General features: G+C 43.8%; 1 protein-coding gene across 1 annotated transcript; it reads right to left on the reverse strand.

The window, feature by feature from the left end:
• Positions 1-843: 843 nt before the first annotated feature.
• On the reverse strand, positions 844-18,726 carry LOC308610545 (ferritin light chain-like; the record flags this gene model as incomplete). Its single annotated transcript, XM_081259637.1, has 2 exons — positions 844-1,674; positions 18,651-18,726. The coding sequence occupies 2 exons, from the start codon at positions 18,724-18,726 to the stop codon at positions 1,004-1,006; spliced, it is 747 nt and encodes a 248-aa protein (XP_081115763.1). The 3' UTR covers positions 844-1,003.
• Positions 18,727-19,245: the final 519 nt, after the last annotated feature.

Genomic DNA, 19,245 nt, shown 5'->3' on the forward strand with positions numbered 1-19,245 from the left:
CACTGATGTACATTTGTGTATTGGGGAAGGGGAGTGAAGCTTGAGAGTGGGCCAGTGGGGAGGGGTAAATATTTTGTGATGCTGTCTACCTATGGGCTTATAAAGTTTACAGCTGCATTAGGAGGACAAGCACTACCATTCGCATGAAAAGTAGGGCAGACGTCAGTTGCAAAAGCTTCTAGCCATACACATAGGGAAATACATAAATGATACACCTTATTGCATTCACCCATTCACCCTCCCCTGTTCACGCTAATTGGAAATTTCTATCCATTTCAGAGAAGTAACACAACTATCAATCATTTTCCCTGGCACGAATCTTCCAGGAGGAAGAAAATGGAACACGCCTAGCAGCAGAGCTCACGCACTAGCCCATGTGTCTTAGATTTAATATCTGATCACTAGCTGGATTGAAGCCAAGAGGTGGTTCACAAAGTTGCTGCATATTAGAATCACCTGGGGAACTCTGAGACCTCCCCGTGCCCAGGCTCCTCCCTAGACCTACTGAATCAAAATCTCTGGGGCTGGGACCCAGACACCAAAGTTTCTCTTAAAAGCTCTTTAGGGAAAGGGATATGGGAACAGATGTATATGTATAACTGATTCAGTTTGTTATAAAGCAGAAACTAATTAAAAAAATATTTAATACTAAAAAAAAAAAAGAGCTCTTTAGGTAATTCATACGAGCAGCAAAGCTTGAGAACCAGCCCAATAACGGGAACAAACGTATTTCACACAGATAAAGTGGGGCAATTCATATGTTAAAAGAACATGAATATATATATATATATATATATATATATATATATATATATATATATATATTTCTTTTTTTCTCTTTATTCTGTTTGTGTTTCAAATAGGCTTTTTTTTTCCTTCTGCAAAAAGCGTTATTGTTTCCATTTGGTCCAAGGCTTGGGAGAGTGCTCCAGGGCGGTTACAAAGCTGCCTAGTGGCTGCAGAGCTGGGCTTCGGGCAGAAGCTCTGATGCCAGAGGGGCTCCTCAGAGGCCGCTGGACTTCAGAGACTCCTGTTTGTGCTCGAGCGTGAGCCTTTCGAAAAGATACTCGCCCAGCACAGCCTGCGGACCAGCCAGCCTGCGGAGGTTGGTCAGGTGGTTGCCCATCTTCTTGATGAGTTTCAGCTGCTCCTCCAGGAAGCGGCTCTCCAGGAAGTCACAGAGGTGAGAGTCTGCGCGGGCAGGACCCAGGGCGCGCAGATCCGATAGTGCCTGGTTCAGGTTCTTCTCCCTAAGAATGGCGGCTTGCACAGTGTCCTGGGTTTTACCCCACTCATCTTGAGAAGGCTTCCGCGCATCCTGGAAGAGGGCGCGGCCGCAGCACTTGTTTTGCATTTTCAAGAGTCGCTGGGCGCCCTCACACTTCTCTTCAGCCAGTTGGCGAAAACTGTGGCCCCCATTGTCCAGAGTCCCACTGTTGCTGTGGAAATAGAAGCTTAGAGAGAGGTAAGTGTCCACAGATGCATGTTGAACAGGCGGTGGATGGCGGCCTCCACCTCGATGGAATAATTCTGACGAACCTGGGAACTCGTGGTTGATCAGTGATAAGGAGCTAAGCTCCAAAAACGGTGTTGGCCTGTCCTGGAGGCTGAGGATAGCTGAGTGGCTGATTCCAAAGGTTGCGACAGGAAGAAATGTTGGAGTGTGGTCGGGGGCTGGAGCAAGGAGCGTCCCTGGGTCTGTTCATTCCAAACACTGTTGAAGCCAAAGACAGATCTGCAGGACTGCCGAGTGCACTGCCTCAAATAGGCTTTGATATAAATGAACAAGAAGTCCAAGCAAGGACAAAACTTACCCTTCCCCCCACCAAAATAGCTGGTGATACTAGAATCTAGATCTGGGAAGGGCTTCTTCCATTACTTTAACATTCCAAGCCACTAGAGCAGTGGTTCTCAAAGTATGGTCACCTTGTAACCAAGCAGTACCCTATGGGGCCTTCCTAGGCCAGACCCATCCTCCATAGCCTCTGCTGTAGTTCCTCTCTGAAGTCCTCAGATAATAGTATCTCAGGCATATTTCTTGAGTTTTCAGATGCTAAAAACCACCACCCAGTGGAAGAAGTTAACTCTTTGATGATCATGAGCACACAGCCCCCAGACCTTCTGGCACCTAAGGATGGATAATGTTACCTGCCCTGTGGCCTCAACATCAGCCAGTCAGATGATTGTGCACGAGCTGATCACATTCCCTGGGACGTCCCTCCCTCACGTGGCCTTTAAAAATGCTTTGCTGGAATCCTTTGGAGATTTCAGGGTTTTTGGAACACGGGCCACCCCTCTCCTTGCTCGATCCTGCAATAAACCTTTCTCTGCCCCAGACTCCAACCTTTCGGTTTGTTTGGCCTCACTGTGCTTCAGACACACGAACGTGCATTCGGTAACAACCTGACCAGCTTTACCAGCGTCCCCTGATAATGTGTCAGATATTCAAGTTTTAGGGCCCTGTCCCAGCCCTATGGAATGAGCAACTCTAGTGGGGCTCAGTGATCTCTGTTATAACTGGCCCTCCAGATGATTTTTATTCACCTTAAAGTTTGAAAATATCTGCATTGTCAGCTGCCAAAGCGTCCACCAGCAGGTGAAGGGGAGAGATGCCTGGAAAAGATAGGGAGTAGCCAAGGCAAGTAGAGCAGCATTTGCCGTGGTAGTAATGGAGAATGCCTTTTCTCCACTGGTTGGCACAGACAAGTATCTGGGGGCAGTGGCAGGGTTATTTAGGATGCTTTACATTTCAATGTAGAGTGACCTCTGTCCTGGTTTGCCAGGGACTTCCCCTGTGTGAGCACTTAAAATCTCATCCTGGCAAACCCCTTAGCCCTGGATTTGAAGAACTTAGGAAATCACATGAAATTTAGGGGAAACATGATCTAGGTTTTGGGCAAGTCACAAGTGCTAATTAAAGCTAAGCAAGTATGGACAACATCTAGCCTTCTTTACCCCTTTGCAGGAAGGTAAATCTGATTGGGTAAAAGAACTTATTGTTAAGAAATCTTTGTAGAAACATCCCCTTCTGCTTAGTCCGCTGGTTCTCACTTCTGGCTAGACAATGGCATCGTCTGAGGAGATTTAAAATGATTTTATTGGTTTAGGATGACCAACTGTTGGTGTGAGGGTTTTTAAAAAGTGCTTCAGATGATTCTAATGTGCAGCCAAATTTAGGTGCCACTGCTTAAGCTTTTGAACCGCTGCTACATATTTTCACCTCATCTTCCTATGAGAATATCCAACTGTAGTTGGTTTGTTTTTTTTTCTTTTTCTTTTTTTAACTGTCTTATTATAAGATTTACTGTCTAAAATAAGATTGAATGTACAGAAAATCCTGCTAGTCCATCTGGTATAGCTGGATCCTTAGAATAATATTGTTAAGATATATACCATTTAAGTGTTGTGATTGGCCTTTTAAAAATGAACATATGCATTGAATTATTACCATCTGTTTTGAAGCTGTCATGTTGGGTAGCTATACCTCTAATCTGCTGCCATTGCTAAATATCTGGACACCTCTTATTAGGAATTGCTTTTAAACATCTTTCGGGGTTAAAACCAAGATTGCTGTATTATTTGTACTGGGACCACAAAAACCTCACAAAGATCCCCCGCTGTACTTTCTACCCCCATGTCTAACCCTTGGCAACTTCTAATCTGTTCTCCATCTCCACAGTTTTGTTATTTTAAGAATAATATGTAAATATCATAATGAATTACTTCATCTTCGGAGATTGGCTTTTTAAAATTTTTCCCTCGGCATCATTCCCTTGAAGTTCATTTCAATTTTTGCATATATTAATAATTTGTTCCTTTTTGTTGCTCGGTAGTATTCTATCATAAGATTTTATCACAATTTGTTTCAACATTCATCCATTGAAAGACATTTGGGTAGTGGCCAGTTTTGGGCTGTTATAAATAAAACTGCTATGAACATTTATGTGTAAGTTTCTGTGGGAACTTAATGAAGTTTTTGTTTCTTTTGGATAAATGCTCAAGAGTACAATTACTGTGTTGTAGGGTGAATCTACTTTTAGGATTAAAAGAGACGGTCACGCTGTTTCTCAGAGTGGCTAAACCATTTTATTTTCCCACCAGTGATGTGAGATCCTTTTTCTATGTACTCACCAGCATTTGATGTTGTCACTATACTTTAATTTTCGTTATTCTCTGATATCTCATTATGGTCTGAATTTGCATTTCCCTAATGGCTAATGATGTTGAGCATCTTTTCATATGCTTCTTTGCCATGTGTATATTCTCTTCCATGAAATGTCTGTTCCTGTCTTCTGCCTATTTTCTAGTTGGGTTTTTTTAAGTTGTTTGGAGAGTTCTTTGTATATTATAGATACAAGTCATTTGTCTCATGTGGGATTTTCCAATATGTTTTCCCACTGTGTAATTTGAGTTTTCATCCACTTAAAATGATCTTCTATGAAGCATTTTTAACTCATTTTGATGAGATCCAATTTATCAATGTCTGCTTTTATTGATCATACTTTCGGTGTCAAGTCTAAGAATTATTCACGTAGTTCTAGATGCCAAAGATTTTCTCCTATTTTTTTTTCTAAAAGTGTCCTGCTTTTACATTGAAGATTATGATCCACTTTGATTTAATTTTTGTGTAAGGTGTGGAGGTTTAGGTTAAGGTTCATTTTTTGTTTGTTTTTGTCGAGGGATGTCCAACTGTTTCAGTACCATTTTTTGAAAAGTCTATTCTTCCTTGATAGCTTTCACACTGCTGTCAAGAACAAGTTAAATGTATTTATGTCAGTCTATTTCTGGGTTCTCTATTCCATTCCATTGATCTGTGTATCTAACCTCCATCATTACTGCAAAATCTTGAAATTGGGTAGATGAATTCCTCCCATTTTAATCTTCCTTTACAAATTGTTTTAGCTATTCTTCAGCCTCTTCTTACTATATAAATCTTAGAATAAGCTTGTCTATATCCACAAAAACCTTGAGGGCATTTTAAGAGTAACTCTGTTAAGCCTCTTAACTTGGGGAGAATTGACATCTTTATTATGTTGTGTTTTCTAATCCATGAACAAGGTATGTCTCACTATTTGTTTGGGACTTTTACATTTTTCTTCATCAGCATTTTGTAATTTTCAGTATAGAGGACCTATAAATGTCTTATTGGGCTTATATTTAAGTATTTATTTAGGTCAGTTGTAAATGGCATCACATATTTTTATTTAAGCTTCTACACATTTGTTATTAATATATAATTTGATAAAACTATTGATTTGTACTCTAAAACATTTACAAACTAATATTATTTCTCAAGCTTTTTGTGGATTCCTTGGTATTTTCTCCATTTAGGTTATCATCTCCTCTTCAGATACCGTTTTACTTTTCCTTATTTAATATAATAGTATATATTACTGTTCAACATTCAGTAGGATATATTCCTTCCTATTCAACGTAGTAGGAATAGTCCTTTTATCTTTTAAATAAATGTTTTAAAATTTTAACTTTTAAATTTATGTATTTATTTATTTTTGCTTTACTTTCTTACTAGAACCTCCATTAATATATTTAATAAAAGTGGTGAGGGCAGATATCGGTGCCTTGTTTCTGATCTTACAGAGAAAGCATTCAGTCTTTCACAGTTAAATATAATGTCGGTATAGGTTGTTTGTAGACGCTCTTGATGAGTTTCAGTATGTTCCTTTTCTATTCCTAGTTTGCTTGGGGGTTTTTTTCTTCTTTTTAAAAATTTTTTAACTTTATTATTATTTTTTACAACTTTATTGGAGTATAATTTCTTCACAATGGTGTGTTAGTTTCTGTTTTATAACAAAGTGAATCAGTTATACATATACATATGTTCCCATATCTCTTCCCTCTTGCGTCTCCTTCCCACCCTCCCTATCCCACCCCTCCAGGCGGTCACAAAGTACCGATCTGATCTCCCTGTGCTATGCGGCTGCTTCCCACTAGCTATCTACCTTACGTTTGGTAGTGTATATATGTCCATGCCGCTCTTTCACTTTGTCACAGCTTACCCTTCCGCCTCCCCATATCTTAAAGTCCATTCTCTAGTAGGTCTGTGTCTTTATTCCTGTCTTACCCCTATGTTCTTCATGACATTTTTTTTTCTTAAATTCCATATATATGTGTCAGCATACGGTATTTGTCTTTCTCTTTCTGACTTACTTCACTCTGTATGACAGGCTCTAGGTCCATCCACCTCATTACAAATAGCTCAATTTCGTTTCTTTTTATGGCTGAGTAATATTCCATTGTATATATGTGCCACATCTTCTTTACCCATTCATCCGATGATGGACACTTAGGTTGTTTCCATCTCCGGGCTATTGTAAATAGGGCTGCTATGAACATTTTGGTACATGTCTCTTTTTGAATTATGGTTTTCTCAGGGTATATGCCCAGTAGTGGGATTGCTGGGTCATATGGTAGTTCTATTTGTAGTTTTTTAACGAACCTCCATACCGTTCTCCATAGTGGCTGTACCAATTCACATTCCCACCAGCAGTGCAAGAGTGTTCCCTTTTTTCCACACCCTCTCCAGCATTTATTGTTTCTAGATTTTTTGATGATGGCCATTCTGACTGGTGTGAGATGATATCTCATTGTAGTTTTGATTTGCATTTCTCTACTGAGTAAAGATGTTGAGCATCCTTTCATGTGTTTGTTGGCAGTCTGTATATCTTCTGTGGAGAAATGTCTATTTAGGTCTTCTGCCCATTTTTGGATTGGGTTATTTGTTTTTTTGTTATTGAGCTACATGAGCTGCTTATAAATTTTGGAGATTAATCCTTTGTCAGTTGCTTCATTTACAAATATTTTCTCCCATTCTGAGGGTTGTCTTTTGGTCTTGTTTATGGTTTCCTTTGCTGTGCAAAAGCTTTTAAGTTTCATTAGGTCCCATTTGTTTATTTTTGTTTTTATTTCCATTTCTCTAGGAGGTGGGTCAAAAAGGATCTTGCTGTGATTTATGTCATAGAGTGTTCTGCCTATGTTTTCCTCTAAGAATTTGATAGTTTCTGGCCTTACATTTAGGTCTTTAATCCATTTTGAGCTTATTTTTGTGTATGGTGTTAGGGAGTGATCGAATCTCATACTTTTACATGTCCCTATCCAGTTTTCCCAGCACCACTTATTGAAGAGACTGTCCTTTCTCCACTGTACATTCCTGCCTCCTTTATCAAAGATAAGGTGACCATATGTGCGTGGGTTTATCTCTGGGCTTTCTATCCTGTTCCATTGATCTATCTTTCTGTTTTTGTGCCAGTACCATGCTGTCTTGATTACTGTAGCTTTGTAGTATAGTCTGAAGTCAGGGAGCCTGATTCCTCCAGCTCCATTTTTCGTCCTCAAGATTGCTTTGGCTATTCGGGGTCTTTTGTGTTTCCATACAAATTGTGAAATTTTTTGTTCTAGTTCTGTGAAAAATGCCAGTGGTAGTTTGATAGGGATTGCATTGAATCTGTAGATTGCTTTGGGTAGTAGAGTCATTTTCACAATGTTGATTCTTCCAATCCAAGAACATGGTACATCTCTCCATCTATTTGTATCATCTTTAATTTCTTTCATCAGTGTCTTATAATTTTCTGCATACAGGTCTTTTGTCTCCTTAGGTAGGTTTATTCCTAGATATTTTATTCTTTTTGTTGCGATGGTAAATGGGAGTGTTTCCTTGATTTCACTTTCAGATTTTTCATCATTAGTATATAGGAATGCCAGAGATTTCTGTGCATTAATTTTGTATCCTGCAACTTTACCAAATTCATTGATTAACTCTAGTAGTTTTCTGGTAGCATCTTTAGGATTCTCTATGCATAGTATCATGTCATCTGCAAACAGTGACAGCTTTACTTCTTCTTTTCCAATTTGGATTCCTTTTATTTCCTTTTCTTCTCTGATTGCTGTGGCTATAACTTCCAAAACTATGTTGAATAAGAGTGGTGAGAGTGGGCAACCTTGTCTTGTTCCTGATCTTAGTGGAAATGGTTTCAGTTTTTCACCATTGAGGACGATGCTGGCTGTGGGTTTGTCATATATGGCCTTTATTATGTTGAGGAAAGTTCCCTCTATGCCTACTTTCTGCAGGGTTTTTATCATAAATGGGTGTTGAATTTTGTCGAAAGCTTTCTCTGCATCTATTGAGATGATCATATGGTTTTTCTCCTTCAATTTGTTAATATGGTGTATCACGTTGATTGATTTGCGTATATTGAAGAATCCTTGCATTCCTGGAATAAACCCCACTTGATCATGGTGTATGATCCTTTTAATGTGCTGTTGGATTCTGTTTGCTAGTATTTTGTTGAGGATTTTTGCATCTATGTTCATCAGTGATATTGGCCTGTAGTTTTCTTTCTTTGTGACATCCTTGTCTGGTTTTGGTATCAAGGTGATGGTGGCCTCGTAGAATGAGTTTGGGAGTGTTCCTCCCTCTGCTATATTTTGGAAGAGTTTCAGAAGGATAGGTGTTAGCTCTTCTCTAAATGCTTGATAGAATTCGCCTGTGAAGCCATCTGGTCCTGGGCTTTTGTTTGTTGGAAGATGTTTTATCACAGTTTCAATTTCAGTGCTTGTGATTGGTCTGTTCATATTTTCTATTTCTTCCTGATTCAGTCTTGGCAGGTTGTGCATTTCTAAGAATTTGTCCATTTCTTCCAGGTTGTCCATTTTATTGGCATAGAGTTGCTTATAGTAATCTCTCCTGATCTTTTGTATTTCTGCAGTGTCAGTTGTTACTTCTCCTTTTTCATTTCTAATTCTATTGATTTGAGTCTTCTCCCTTTTTTTCTTGATGAGTCTGGCTAATGGTTTATCAATTTTGTTTATCTTCTCAAAGAACCAGCTTTTAGTTTTATTGATCTTTGCTATCGTTTCCTTCATTTCTTTTTCATTTATTTCTGATCTGATTTTTATGATTTCTTTCCTTCTGCTAACTTTGGGATGTTTTTGTTCTTCTTTCTGTAATTGCTTTAGGTGCAAGGTTAGGTTGTTTATTTGAGACGTTTCCTGTTTCTTAAGGTGGGATTGTATTGCTATAAACTTCCCTCTTAGAACTGCTTTTGCTGCATCCCATAGGTTTTGGGTCGTCGTGTCTCCATTGTCATTTGTTTCTAGGTATTTTTTAATTTCCTCTTTGATTTCTTCAGTGATCACTTCGTTATTGAGTAGTGTATCCTTTAGCCTCCATGCGTTTGTATTTTTTTACAGCTCTTTTCCTGTAATTGATGTCTAGTCTCATAGCATTGAGGTCGGAAAAGATAGTTGATACAATTTCAATTCAAACAAAATTTTTTTTTAGCTAAGTAGTATTCCATTGTATATATATATATCACATCTTCCTTACCCATTCATCTCTTAATAAACACTTAGCTTGCTTCGATATGTTGTCAATTGTAAATAATGCTGCCATGAACATTAGGGTGCATATATCTTTTCAAATTAATGTTTTTCGGTTTTATTTTTTTCGATATATATCCAGGAATGAAAATGCTGTGTCATATGGTAGTTCTAATTTTTTTTACAAGTTTATTGGAGTACAGTTGATTCACAATGGCGTATTAGTTTCTGCTTTATAACAAAGCGAATCAGTTATACATATACACCTGTTCCCATATCCCCTCCCTCTTGTGTCTCCCTCCCTCCCACCCTGGACCCCTCTTTACCGCTTCCCAGCAGGTGCACTGTCCTCTCCCTGCTGGACTCTCCCTCTCCCTCCCATTCCTCTTCCACGGCCTGGTGGGAGAGTGGGGAGAGGGACAAGGAAACTTAGGGGAAGCAGCAACGTTTCAGCCTTATAAGAGTGAGATAATGGCTTCCGTGGTGGTGCAGTGGTTGAGAGTCCACCTGCCGATGCAGGGGACACGGGTTGGTACCCCGGTTTGGGAAGATCCCACATGCCGCGGAGTGGCTGGGCCCATGAGCCATGGCCGCTGAGCCTGCGCGTCCGGAGCCTGTCCTCCACAACGGGAGAGGCCACAACCGTGAGAGGCCCGCGTACCCCCCCCCAAAAAAAAATAAATAAAGAGTGAGATAAGTATGTAAAAAAAGATCCCAGGTACATCGACTCAGTGGATTAAAAAGTTACGTTAAAACACGCAATTTGGCAAAGCTCTTTGGCTGAATGTTTACTGACACTGTGTTCAGAATTCTGTACTGGGGGAGTACACGTCCGCTCCCCTCAGGCACCTTTGAGTCCAAGAGCCATTTGGAGAAGCTAAAATCATAGAAAACTACAGGTGCTCACACACCCTTCAAAGGGTGTCTACAAACACACACACACACACACACACACACACACACACACACACAAAGGGCACCTTTGGATGTCACAAAGTCCATGGATTATCCAAAGCCTGCCCCTTGATTCCAGTTAAGAAGTTCTAGTCTACTTATCAAAATCTTGAGAATGTGGTATCACTGTTGACCCAGAGATTTCACTACCTGAATAAAAATGTCACATGTACAAAATACTAAATGGAAAAAACTCCAGTTCAACACAGATTATTCTTCTGAATAAAAATGTCACATGCACAAAAAGACTAAATGGAAAAATTTCCAATTCCAGACAGGTTATTTTTTTTTTTTTTTTTTTCTTTTTGCGGTATGCGGGCCTCTCACTCTTGTGGCCTCTCCCGTTGCGGAGCACAGGCTCCGGATGCGCAGGCCCAGCTGCCATGGCTCACGGGCCCAGCCGCTCCGCGGCATATGGGATCCTCCCAGACCGGGGCACGAACCCGTATCCCCTGCATCGGCAGGCGGACTCTCAACCACTGCGCCACCAGCGAGGCCCAAGACAGGTTATTTTTCTATGAGGGTAGGAAGTATATGGTAGCCGAGATGCAGAGAAGAAAATAGCCAACTCAGGGTCATGCAGTGTCACTGGAAGCTTCTTCTGAACCTCCCAACTCGTACTTCCACTCCTCCCCTTGGGGTCTGAGTCTTGCTTTTTTTCGTGGGTTTCCCTGGTGGCACAGTGGTCAAGAATCCGCCTGCCGATGCAGGGGACACAGGTTCGAGCCCTGGTCCGGGAAGATCCCACATACCGCGGAGCACCTAATGCCCGTGCGCCACAACTACTGAGCCTGCAAGCCATAACTCCTCAGCCCGCGAGCCACAACTACTGAGCCCACGCGCCTAGGGCCCATGCTCTGCCGCAAAGAGAAGCCACCTCAATGAGAAGCCTGCACACTGCACCGAAGAGTAGCCCCCGCTCGCCGCGACTAGAGAAAGCCTGCGCCCAGCAACGAAGACCCAACACAGCCGAAAATAAGTAAAACAAAAATCTTAAGGAAGGAAAACAAGAATTCTTATTGTTGTGCAACCATCCCGACCATCCATCTCCAGAATGTTTTCATCCTGTCCAAGTGAAACTCTGTCCCCATTAAACACTGACTCCCCACCCCCCTCCCAGCCCCTGACACCCACCACTCCACTTTCTGTCTCTATGAATTTGACCCATCTGGGGACCTCACAGAAGTGGAATCATGTAACATTTGTCCATTTGTATCTGACTTATCCACTTAGCTTAATGTCTTCGCGTGTCATCTGTGTGGTAGCCTGTGTCAAAATTTCCTTCCTAGACCCCAAAGCCAGTGTGGACAGTACACAGTGAGTGAGAAGGAAATAAAACCGTGGGTCTGAAGAAGTTCAGATGTTTGCCAAGTGCAGTGGGAAAGCAGTGAATGAGAGGTGTCCTGATCCAGTTTGCACTGAAAGAGGAACAATTGATTTTGGCTGCTGCATAAATGGATGGGGTGGGGATTCAGTAAGAGTGGAAGTCGGGAGACCCAGATAAGGTTAGGAATTTGGCGTGGTAGTCCAGGAAGACGATGTCTGAGAAGATGGAGAGAAGTAAACAAGTTCTCTATATTTGGAGGGAGAATCATCAGGGCTCATCGGGGGATCAGAGTGCGGGGAGGTAGCGGGGCGCTATTCTGTTTACTCTGTGTGCACGTGTGTGCTTATGCCTCTACTGCTGAGACTTAATTGTTTCTACAAAGAAACACTAACCTTTCCTCTTAAAAGTGGAATTGTTAAATTTTCACTGTTCATACAAAGAAATGTCAATCTTTGAAAAATACATAAATGGTCTTTGTATCAATTAGAAACTTTCCTTCCTGTTTGTGGGTGAATAATATCTGTTGTGTGAATATACACACTACATTTTCTTGATCCATTCATCTGTCAGTGAACACTTGGTTTGTTTCCACAGTTTGGCTCTGAATCTTGCTTTTGAATTATTGTTTGGACTTTGATGAGAAGTATCTCTGTTGTTCAGGATGTGCCCAGAGGTTTATTCTGTCTTCTGATCACTTCCATATTTCTAATTAGCCCAAGCAATGCATACGTAGAGTCAAATCAGTTCATCCAAGGTGCAGGGACTGAGTGTCTCTTTGGTTTGCACTCGTGGACTTTCTGAGATGTTCTAGGTCTCAGAGGCCGTGCAAAGAGTGTCTGAGGTCCTCCAGAGCTGCCACAGCCTGGCTCTCCTCAGGGTCTGCACTGCTGGGAAAAGCACTGCTGCTTGAGGACCTGTGTCCCTCTGCTGTAGACGTTGCATTTTTAGGAGGCAAATGAATTCAGATTTGCGTTCATCATGCTTTCAACCATCACAGCTGATTGGGTCCTTGTATAACAAAACAGAAGTTCACTCTCCCTCTTGGCTAACAGGCTTTCAAATATTAGAAGGTTGGTATTCTGTCCCCATGAAAATTTCTCTTGTATACTGTGAAATACCCTGATTGCTTTATCTAGTCTTCAGATCTGGATTTGCATAATCCCACCCCACCGCACCTTGTCCAAATGTGCAACAGTCGGGTGGGACCCATCTTAAGATGTGTTGGTATGTTGTCCAAAAATGGCGTAAACAGCCCAGATTGAATGTGATGTTGTAAGTGAGCAGGACCTTGTGGGGCCTTCCTGGGACGGATTCTCCCCATGTCTTCTGCCTGCTTCTCGTCTTTAGAAAATTTTAGCCTCCTAGCCTTCTGTGAGTTGGAAACAAACAATTTAATCAGAGAAGGGAGAAAGTGCCAAAAGAAAGGAAAAGAGTCCCAGAAGACCAAATAATACTAGTGTAGCCGTTAAACAAAGTCAAGGACCTTTAGTTCCTCCTCAAGGGCTGTAGATACTGTTCTGAGCCACGTCCTTGGAGCTGTTTTGCAGAGACTGAAGCCCCCAGCAGGGGGGAGGAAGGTAACTGCATGCTGCCCACAAGCACGTAGACCCCAGACCAGCTGGAACCAGCCGGTTGATGATGTTGACCTCAGATTACCTCACCACCAACCAATCGGAAGAATGTCCACAAGCTGACCACACACCCCTCAACCTCCTCTCCCTCACCCCACTCGTTTGTAATTCACTTTAAACATTTTTTAAATTTTATATTGGGAGTATAGTTGATTTACAGTGTTGTGTTAGTTTCCGGTGTACAGCAAAGTGATTCAGTTATATGGACACAGATATCTATTCTTTTTCAGATTGTTTTCCCATTTAGGTTATTACCGAATTTTGCTTTTTTTTCGTGGTGCTGTGTGGCTTGTAGGATCTCAGTTCCCTGACCAGGGATTGAACCCAGGCCACGGCCGTGAAAGACCAGAATCCTAACCTCTGGGCCACCAGGGAACTCCCTAGGTTACTACAGAATATTGAGTAGAGATCCCTGTGCTCTACAGGAGGTCCTTGTTGATGTCCTGTTTTATATATAGTTGTGTGCATATGTTAGCCCCAACCTCCTGATCTATCCCTCTCCCCCACCTTTTCCCTTTGGTAAACATAAGTTTTTTTTCTATGTCTGTGAGTCTGTTTCCGTTTTGTTCAGAAGTTCATCCGTATCACTGTTTTAGATTCCACACAGGAGTGGTAGCATATGGTATTTGTCTTTGTCTGACGTCCTTCACTTAGTCTGATAATCTCTAGGTCCATCCATGTTGCTGCACATGGCATAATCTCATTCTTTTTTATGGCTGAGTAGTATTCCATCACACATATGTACCACATCTTCCCTATCCATTCCTCTGTCGATGGACATTTAAGTTGCTTCCATGTCTTGGCTATTGTAAATCGTACTGCTATACATATTGGGGTGCGTGTGTCTTCTTGAATTATGGTTTTCTCTGGGTACATGCCCAGGAGTGGGATTGCTGGGTCCTACGGTAGCTCTAGCTTTAGTGTTTTGAGGAACCTCCACACTGTTCTGCATAGCGGCAGCCCCAGTGTACATTCCCACCAACAGCCTCACCCCATCTGTAAACACCTTTCCCTGAAAGCCACGGGGGAGTGGGGGCCTTTTGAGCCCTAGATACCTGGACCCCTTGCTTGTTGCCCTGCCATAAACGCGGCACTTTCCTTCACCGTGACCCGTGTCCGTAGACGGGCTTTAGTGCGTGCGGGCGAGTGGACCCAAGTGTGGTTCCGTAACAGCGTGTTTGGAGATCAGCAGAACTGTCGCCTCTCCTCCTCTCTCTTCCTCCTGCGGATGCAGTTTAATACAACAACGGCTGTAGCTCTAGTGCAGAAATATCAGTGGGGTGAAGCAGAAGGGCTTTGTCAATACAGTCCTTTGGGCATGAGAGTCCCGTGGAGAAAATATTCCAACACAGATGCCTGGACCCAGCCTCACAGATTCTAATTCCACAGCACTGAGCCAGGGCCTAATTTTAACCTTCTCAATGGACATGCTTCTGATGTGGAAATGACTGGGTGGGATGTGCCACCCAGGCTGGTGCAGTAGGGGGTCTTCAAGGCATCGTTGAATGCAATAAGCAGGAGGGAGGTGAACCGTGACCTGGATTTCAACCAGGCAGCCTCTGGCAGGGCTGTGGCCGGGCCATGGGTCCACAGCTGAGCAGACGTCTGTGTCAGCCTGCAGTCCTCCTGCCAACGGGTCCGTGACAAGCCCTCCAGCGGCCTGGTGCTGCTGCGGATGAGCAGCCCTGGGATCGGAGTTCAGCCCAGGCACCTACCTGCTACATACATAGTGCATGTGCTTGTGAGGAAACCGCCCTCTCCACCAGGAAGCCTGGAGCACATCCTCCCGTACAGCCCTCAGAGGGGACCAACCCTGCTGACACCTTGATCTCACACTTGCAGCCTGCGTAAATGTCGGACAGTGCATTTGTGTTGCTTAAGCCCGCCAGTGTGTCGTATTTTGTGACGCAGCCCAAGTAAACTGCTACGACCTGTATTTTGAATAAGAAGGAATTCACATGAGGCGGTCACTTTCCTGCTTCCCCTGCCTTTATTTTTTATTTTTATTTGTAAAAAATTATTTATCTCTCTTAGGCTGCATCGTGTCTAATTGCAGCACGCGGGCTTAATTGCCCCGTGGCGTGTGGGATCTTAGCTCCCGGACCAGCGTTCCCAGGCTTTGAACCCACATACCCTGTATTAGAAGGCGGATTCTTTACCACTGGAACACCAGGGAAGTCCCTCCCCTGCCTTTAAATTAAGACGTGTCGCTGAGCTTCAAAGAAGAGCCTGTCCTTTTCTGTTAGATTACAAACTTGAGTTTTCTTCTTAAACAGTGCGTTTCCTGGTTCTGGTAGATGTGTTAGTGTTGAAAAAAATGGTTGAGAGACTTTAAGAGGAAAATGATTTTACAAATCCTGAAGATGGGTGCCAGTTATCTTGATAAAATTGGTATGTTAAGAGACCCAAAATAAACAGGAGAAAACACAGGCAACTACTTAGGAAATGCAGGATGGGAAAGGCTTCTTCAAGTACAGTGTCCAAGCTGATGAAAAGTATGAAGTGAAAGTGAAAGATTTGAACACAAAATATCTTTTTAAGTGTCTGTATAACAGAATGTGAGAGTAAAAAATTAAGTTAAAAAGATAAAGAACAGGGATTGACAGATACACACTTTTATATGTAAAACAGATAAACAGTAAGGACCTACTGTATAGCCCAGGGAACTATGTTCAATATCTTGTAAGAACCCATAATGGAAAAAAGAACCTGAAAAAGAATACATATATTCTTACATAAATACATGTAACTGAGTCACTTTGCTGTACACCTGAAATATTGCAAACGAAGTATACTTCAATAAAAATAGATAAGTGACAAAGTAGGGAAAATATCTGTATTTAATAGAAATGCAGATACAAAAAGAGAAAGCTTTATATTGTAAATATCCATATATATGAAGAGATCTTAATGAAAGCAAACTAAAAGGTGGCCATTGGTGCTTCTGGTCAAGGTGAAATCGCAGGGTCCAGGTTTACCCTCCTAGCTTCAACAACTTTAAAAAGGGGGAAATGTATGAAATGACAGTTTTTCGCCTTTTGGAGAGAGGGGTGAGTCGTGAGAGACATCAGCTCACTGCTGAACATCCTGTTCATTGGGATGACTCCGTACTTATTATTCCCTTTTTTAGAGCATTTCCTGAAGACAGCTTGTAATAGAAAGACTTCCAGAGAGTGTCCAGGGCAGGGGGCTGGGGAGCCCAGCATGTCTCTGGGCTGGAGGGATAGAGTGAGGTGTTGAGGTGGGCACAGCAGCTGGGGTTCACAGGCCACCCCAGTCTTCTGCTGAGACACGGTCAGTGCACGTGGGTGAGGTGAGAACTGGAGGCCTGGTGGCGTGCTCATGGGCGCACTGCCCTTCCAAGGCGCTTCCCAGCAAGGTACTCCGTGTAGCTGATGTCCTTACGTGGTGAACTTGGAAAATGCGAGAAATGCGCCCTGGAGGTTTGCCAGGCTCAGGCTCAGAGGAGGTGTGGTCGCTGTCATTCCCACACAAGCAGCATTTCATCGGTGAGAATTCAGGCAGAGGCCACAGTCAGCAGCAGCAAGAACTGGAAAAGACCATTCGTGGCTCTAAGCAGCCACTTCCAAGAGCAGTTTTGGAGAAGCACACATTTTGTGCAGGATTCATTTAATGTGGCAGTTCAGCTGGGGAAATCAGGAATGGGTTAGGTGCTTATTCATTTGCATGAATCATCACTTCTTATTTCCGTTTTTAGAGGATTTCCTCAAGACGCATGTAATAGAAATACTTCCTCTGTCCCTTTCGTAAGTATCTAAATCTTTTTAAAAGCTAAATCAGTCCCTTGCCAGCATTACAACCCAGGAATGTTTATGTTAAGGACCTGAGAGCTATCTTCTTTATCTCTCTGTCACCAGGGGAGTTTAGGCTAGGTGTTAGGCACTTTCCTCTGAGCTATAAGTACGTGCTTGTCCTAGAGATAGGAGAAGTTGTCTTTCTCCTTTGGATAAAGGGTATTAACTAGCATGGACAACCACCGAGATGACCAGGTGAATTTAGGATGTACTCTGAAAGAATGTATGCCATTTTTATGGTGGTGTCAAGTCTATTCCCATGAGGCAAGTTCCCGTTTATCTTGAGAACCTGTATGCAACAGATTTTATCTGCTGAGCTATAAAAAAAAAAAGGTGAGGTTGATTTCATTTGCACAAACATTAGTGGTTCACCTGTGGGTGCACAGCACAGTCTGGTTTAATGGTTATTCAACAGTAAAACCGTTTTCTTTCTCTCTACATTTGTGGAGAGGATTTTCTCGGTTGGCGAGAGATTTTTTATTTTTATTTTGTGTGTTCGTTAATTAATTAATTAATGAGACTGTGCTGCACAGCATGCGGGATCTTAGTTCCCCAACCAGGAATCAAACACGTGCCCCCTGCAGTGGAAACTAGGAGTCTTCACCACTGGACCACCAGGGAAGTCCCTGGAGATTTTATTTTTACCTTTTCCCCTAGCAGCTTTTAAGGAACAGTTGGCCAAGAACACAGTTATATTATTTCACCCCCAGTGATAAATAGTGATAAATCATTACCCTTCTGATTCCATTTTTGAAAAATGATATTTTTACCTAACATAAACAGTATCTTGTGTAAGAGGTAAGATCCCAGGTATCTGTTTTCTGTTTTCGGTTTGTGTGTACGTTCTGATTTTCGTACAGTTTTTAATGCGTTGGTTGTGTAATCTAAACAGCTACAGTTTCTATTTTCTTTTCCTTCCGTGGGCAATATTAGTTTGTGTCATGGCTGGGCATTTATTGTATTCTAGGATTTGAATGAAAGTTGTAGCGTTTCAGTTAAGCGAACATGATACCCTCCTTCCCCTCTCCTGGTGGTGGGGGAATCTCAGATGTAACCCGAAATGTCCCAGGGCCGGGAAAGGACCAGGGAGCCTGGAGACCATCACACAGCCCCCACTTGAGGCCACACCTTTCCTTGATCCCTAACAGGAGTGAAGACAAATGGGCAATGGAGTCCCTGGTCCAGGCGGCACACCCTCGCAGCACAGCAGCACTTGAGCGCCAGATGAGAAGGAGACATTTCATACGCTCACTATCTTGACGGCACGGAGACTTCGGGGAGGCTTCTGGAGTCCGGGTACTTGTCCCGTGCTCCTGGCGGGCTTTGGCAGGCGGACTTCGGGCGTCCGCCTGCGCAGGTGCGCCTCATGATTTGTGCGTGTTGGCGCACGCGCACCGTCGCCGCCCCGCCCCCGCTTCCTGTGCGTGCCCAGGTCGTCGCTGGCCGTCGTTCCCCCGTCTTGGCCTCTTGCGGGCGAGCATTTCGGGGCCTGCGGGGCGGTACGCTGTCCGGGCCGGCCGGCAGCCCGCGGGAGCGGGCTGTGCGGGCGAGGGTTCGCGTGGGCCGGGCGGAGGCTGGAACTGCGACCTCCGAGCTCGAGCTGCGGAGCCCGCGTTTGGGCCGGAGTGCCCGGGCGGCCGGCAGCGGTGCAGTGCCCGACCATGTGCAGCGCGGGGCCAAGCGAGGTCCCGGGAGGGACGTGGGCCCAGAGCCGGCTCCTCTGGCCCAGTGGTCTCGGGAGGCGGAGCGGAGGGACCCCGAGAGAGGAGCGCGCCCGAGGAGCAGCCCCCGGACCGGAGCCTCGGGAGCCCGGGGCCGGTGAGCGAGTCCCGACGGGGTAGGTGTTGCGTCTGCAGGCCTGTAGTTGGTTGTGGAGCCTGCGGCCCTTGAAGAGCAGGGCTTGGGGTAGCCCGCCCCGGGCCCCGCGGTAGAGCCACCTGGAGGGTTTGACCGCTTCCCGGAGGTGGAGGGTCCGGGCTGGAGGACAGGGCTGGCTGCTCCAGATGGGGCTCCCCTGGGACTTGTGAGCTCTGGGTGTCCTGGGGGAGCAGGGTCCACAGGCTCGGCCGGGACGTGCCGCGTCTTCCCCTCCGTCCAACCCCGATCCTCCCCCTCCTCCTCGTCCTCCCCCGCCTCCTCGTCCTCCCCCTCCTGTCGCCGTCTCGGCATCTCGCACGTATGT

This window comes from Mesoplodon bidens (assembly GCF_964165515.1).
Source record: "Mesoplodon bidens genome assembly, contig: HAP1_SCAFFOLD_452, whole genome shotgun sequence".
Classification (NCBI taxonomy): domain Eukaryota; kingdom Metazoa; phylum Chordata; class Mammalia; order Artiodactyla; family Ziphiidae; genus Mesoplodon; species Mesoplodon bidens.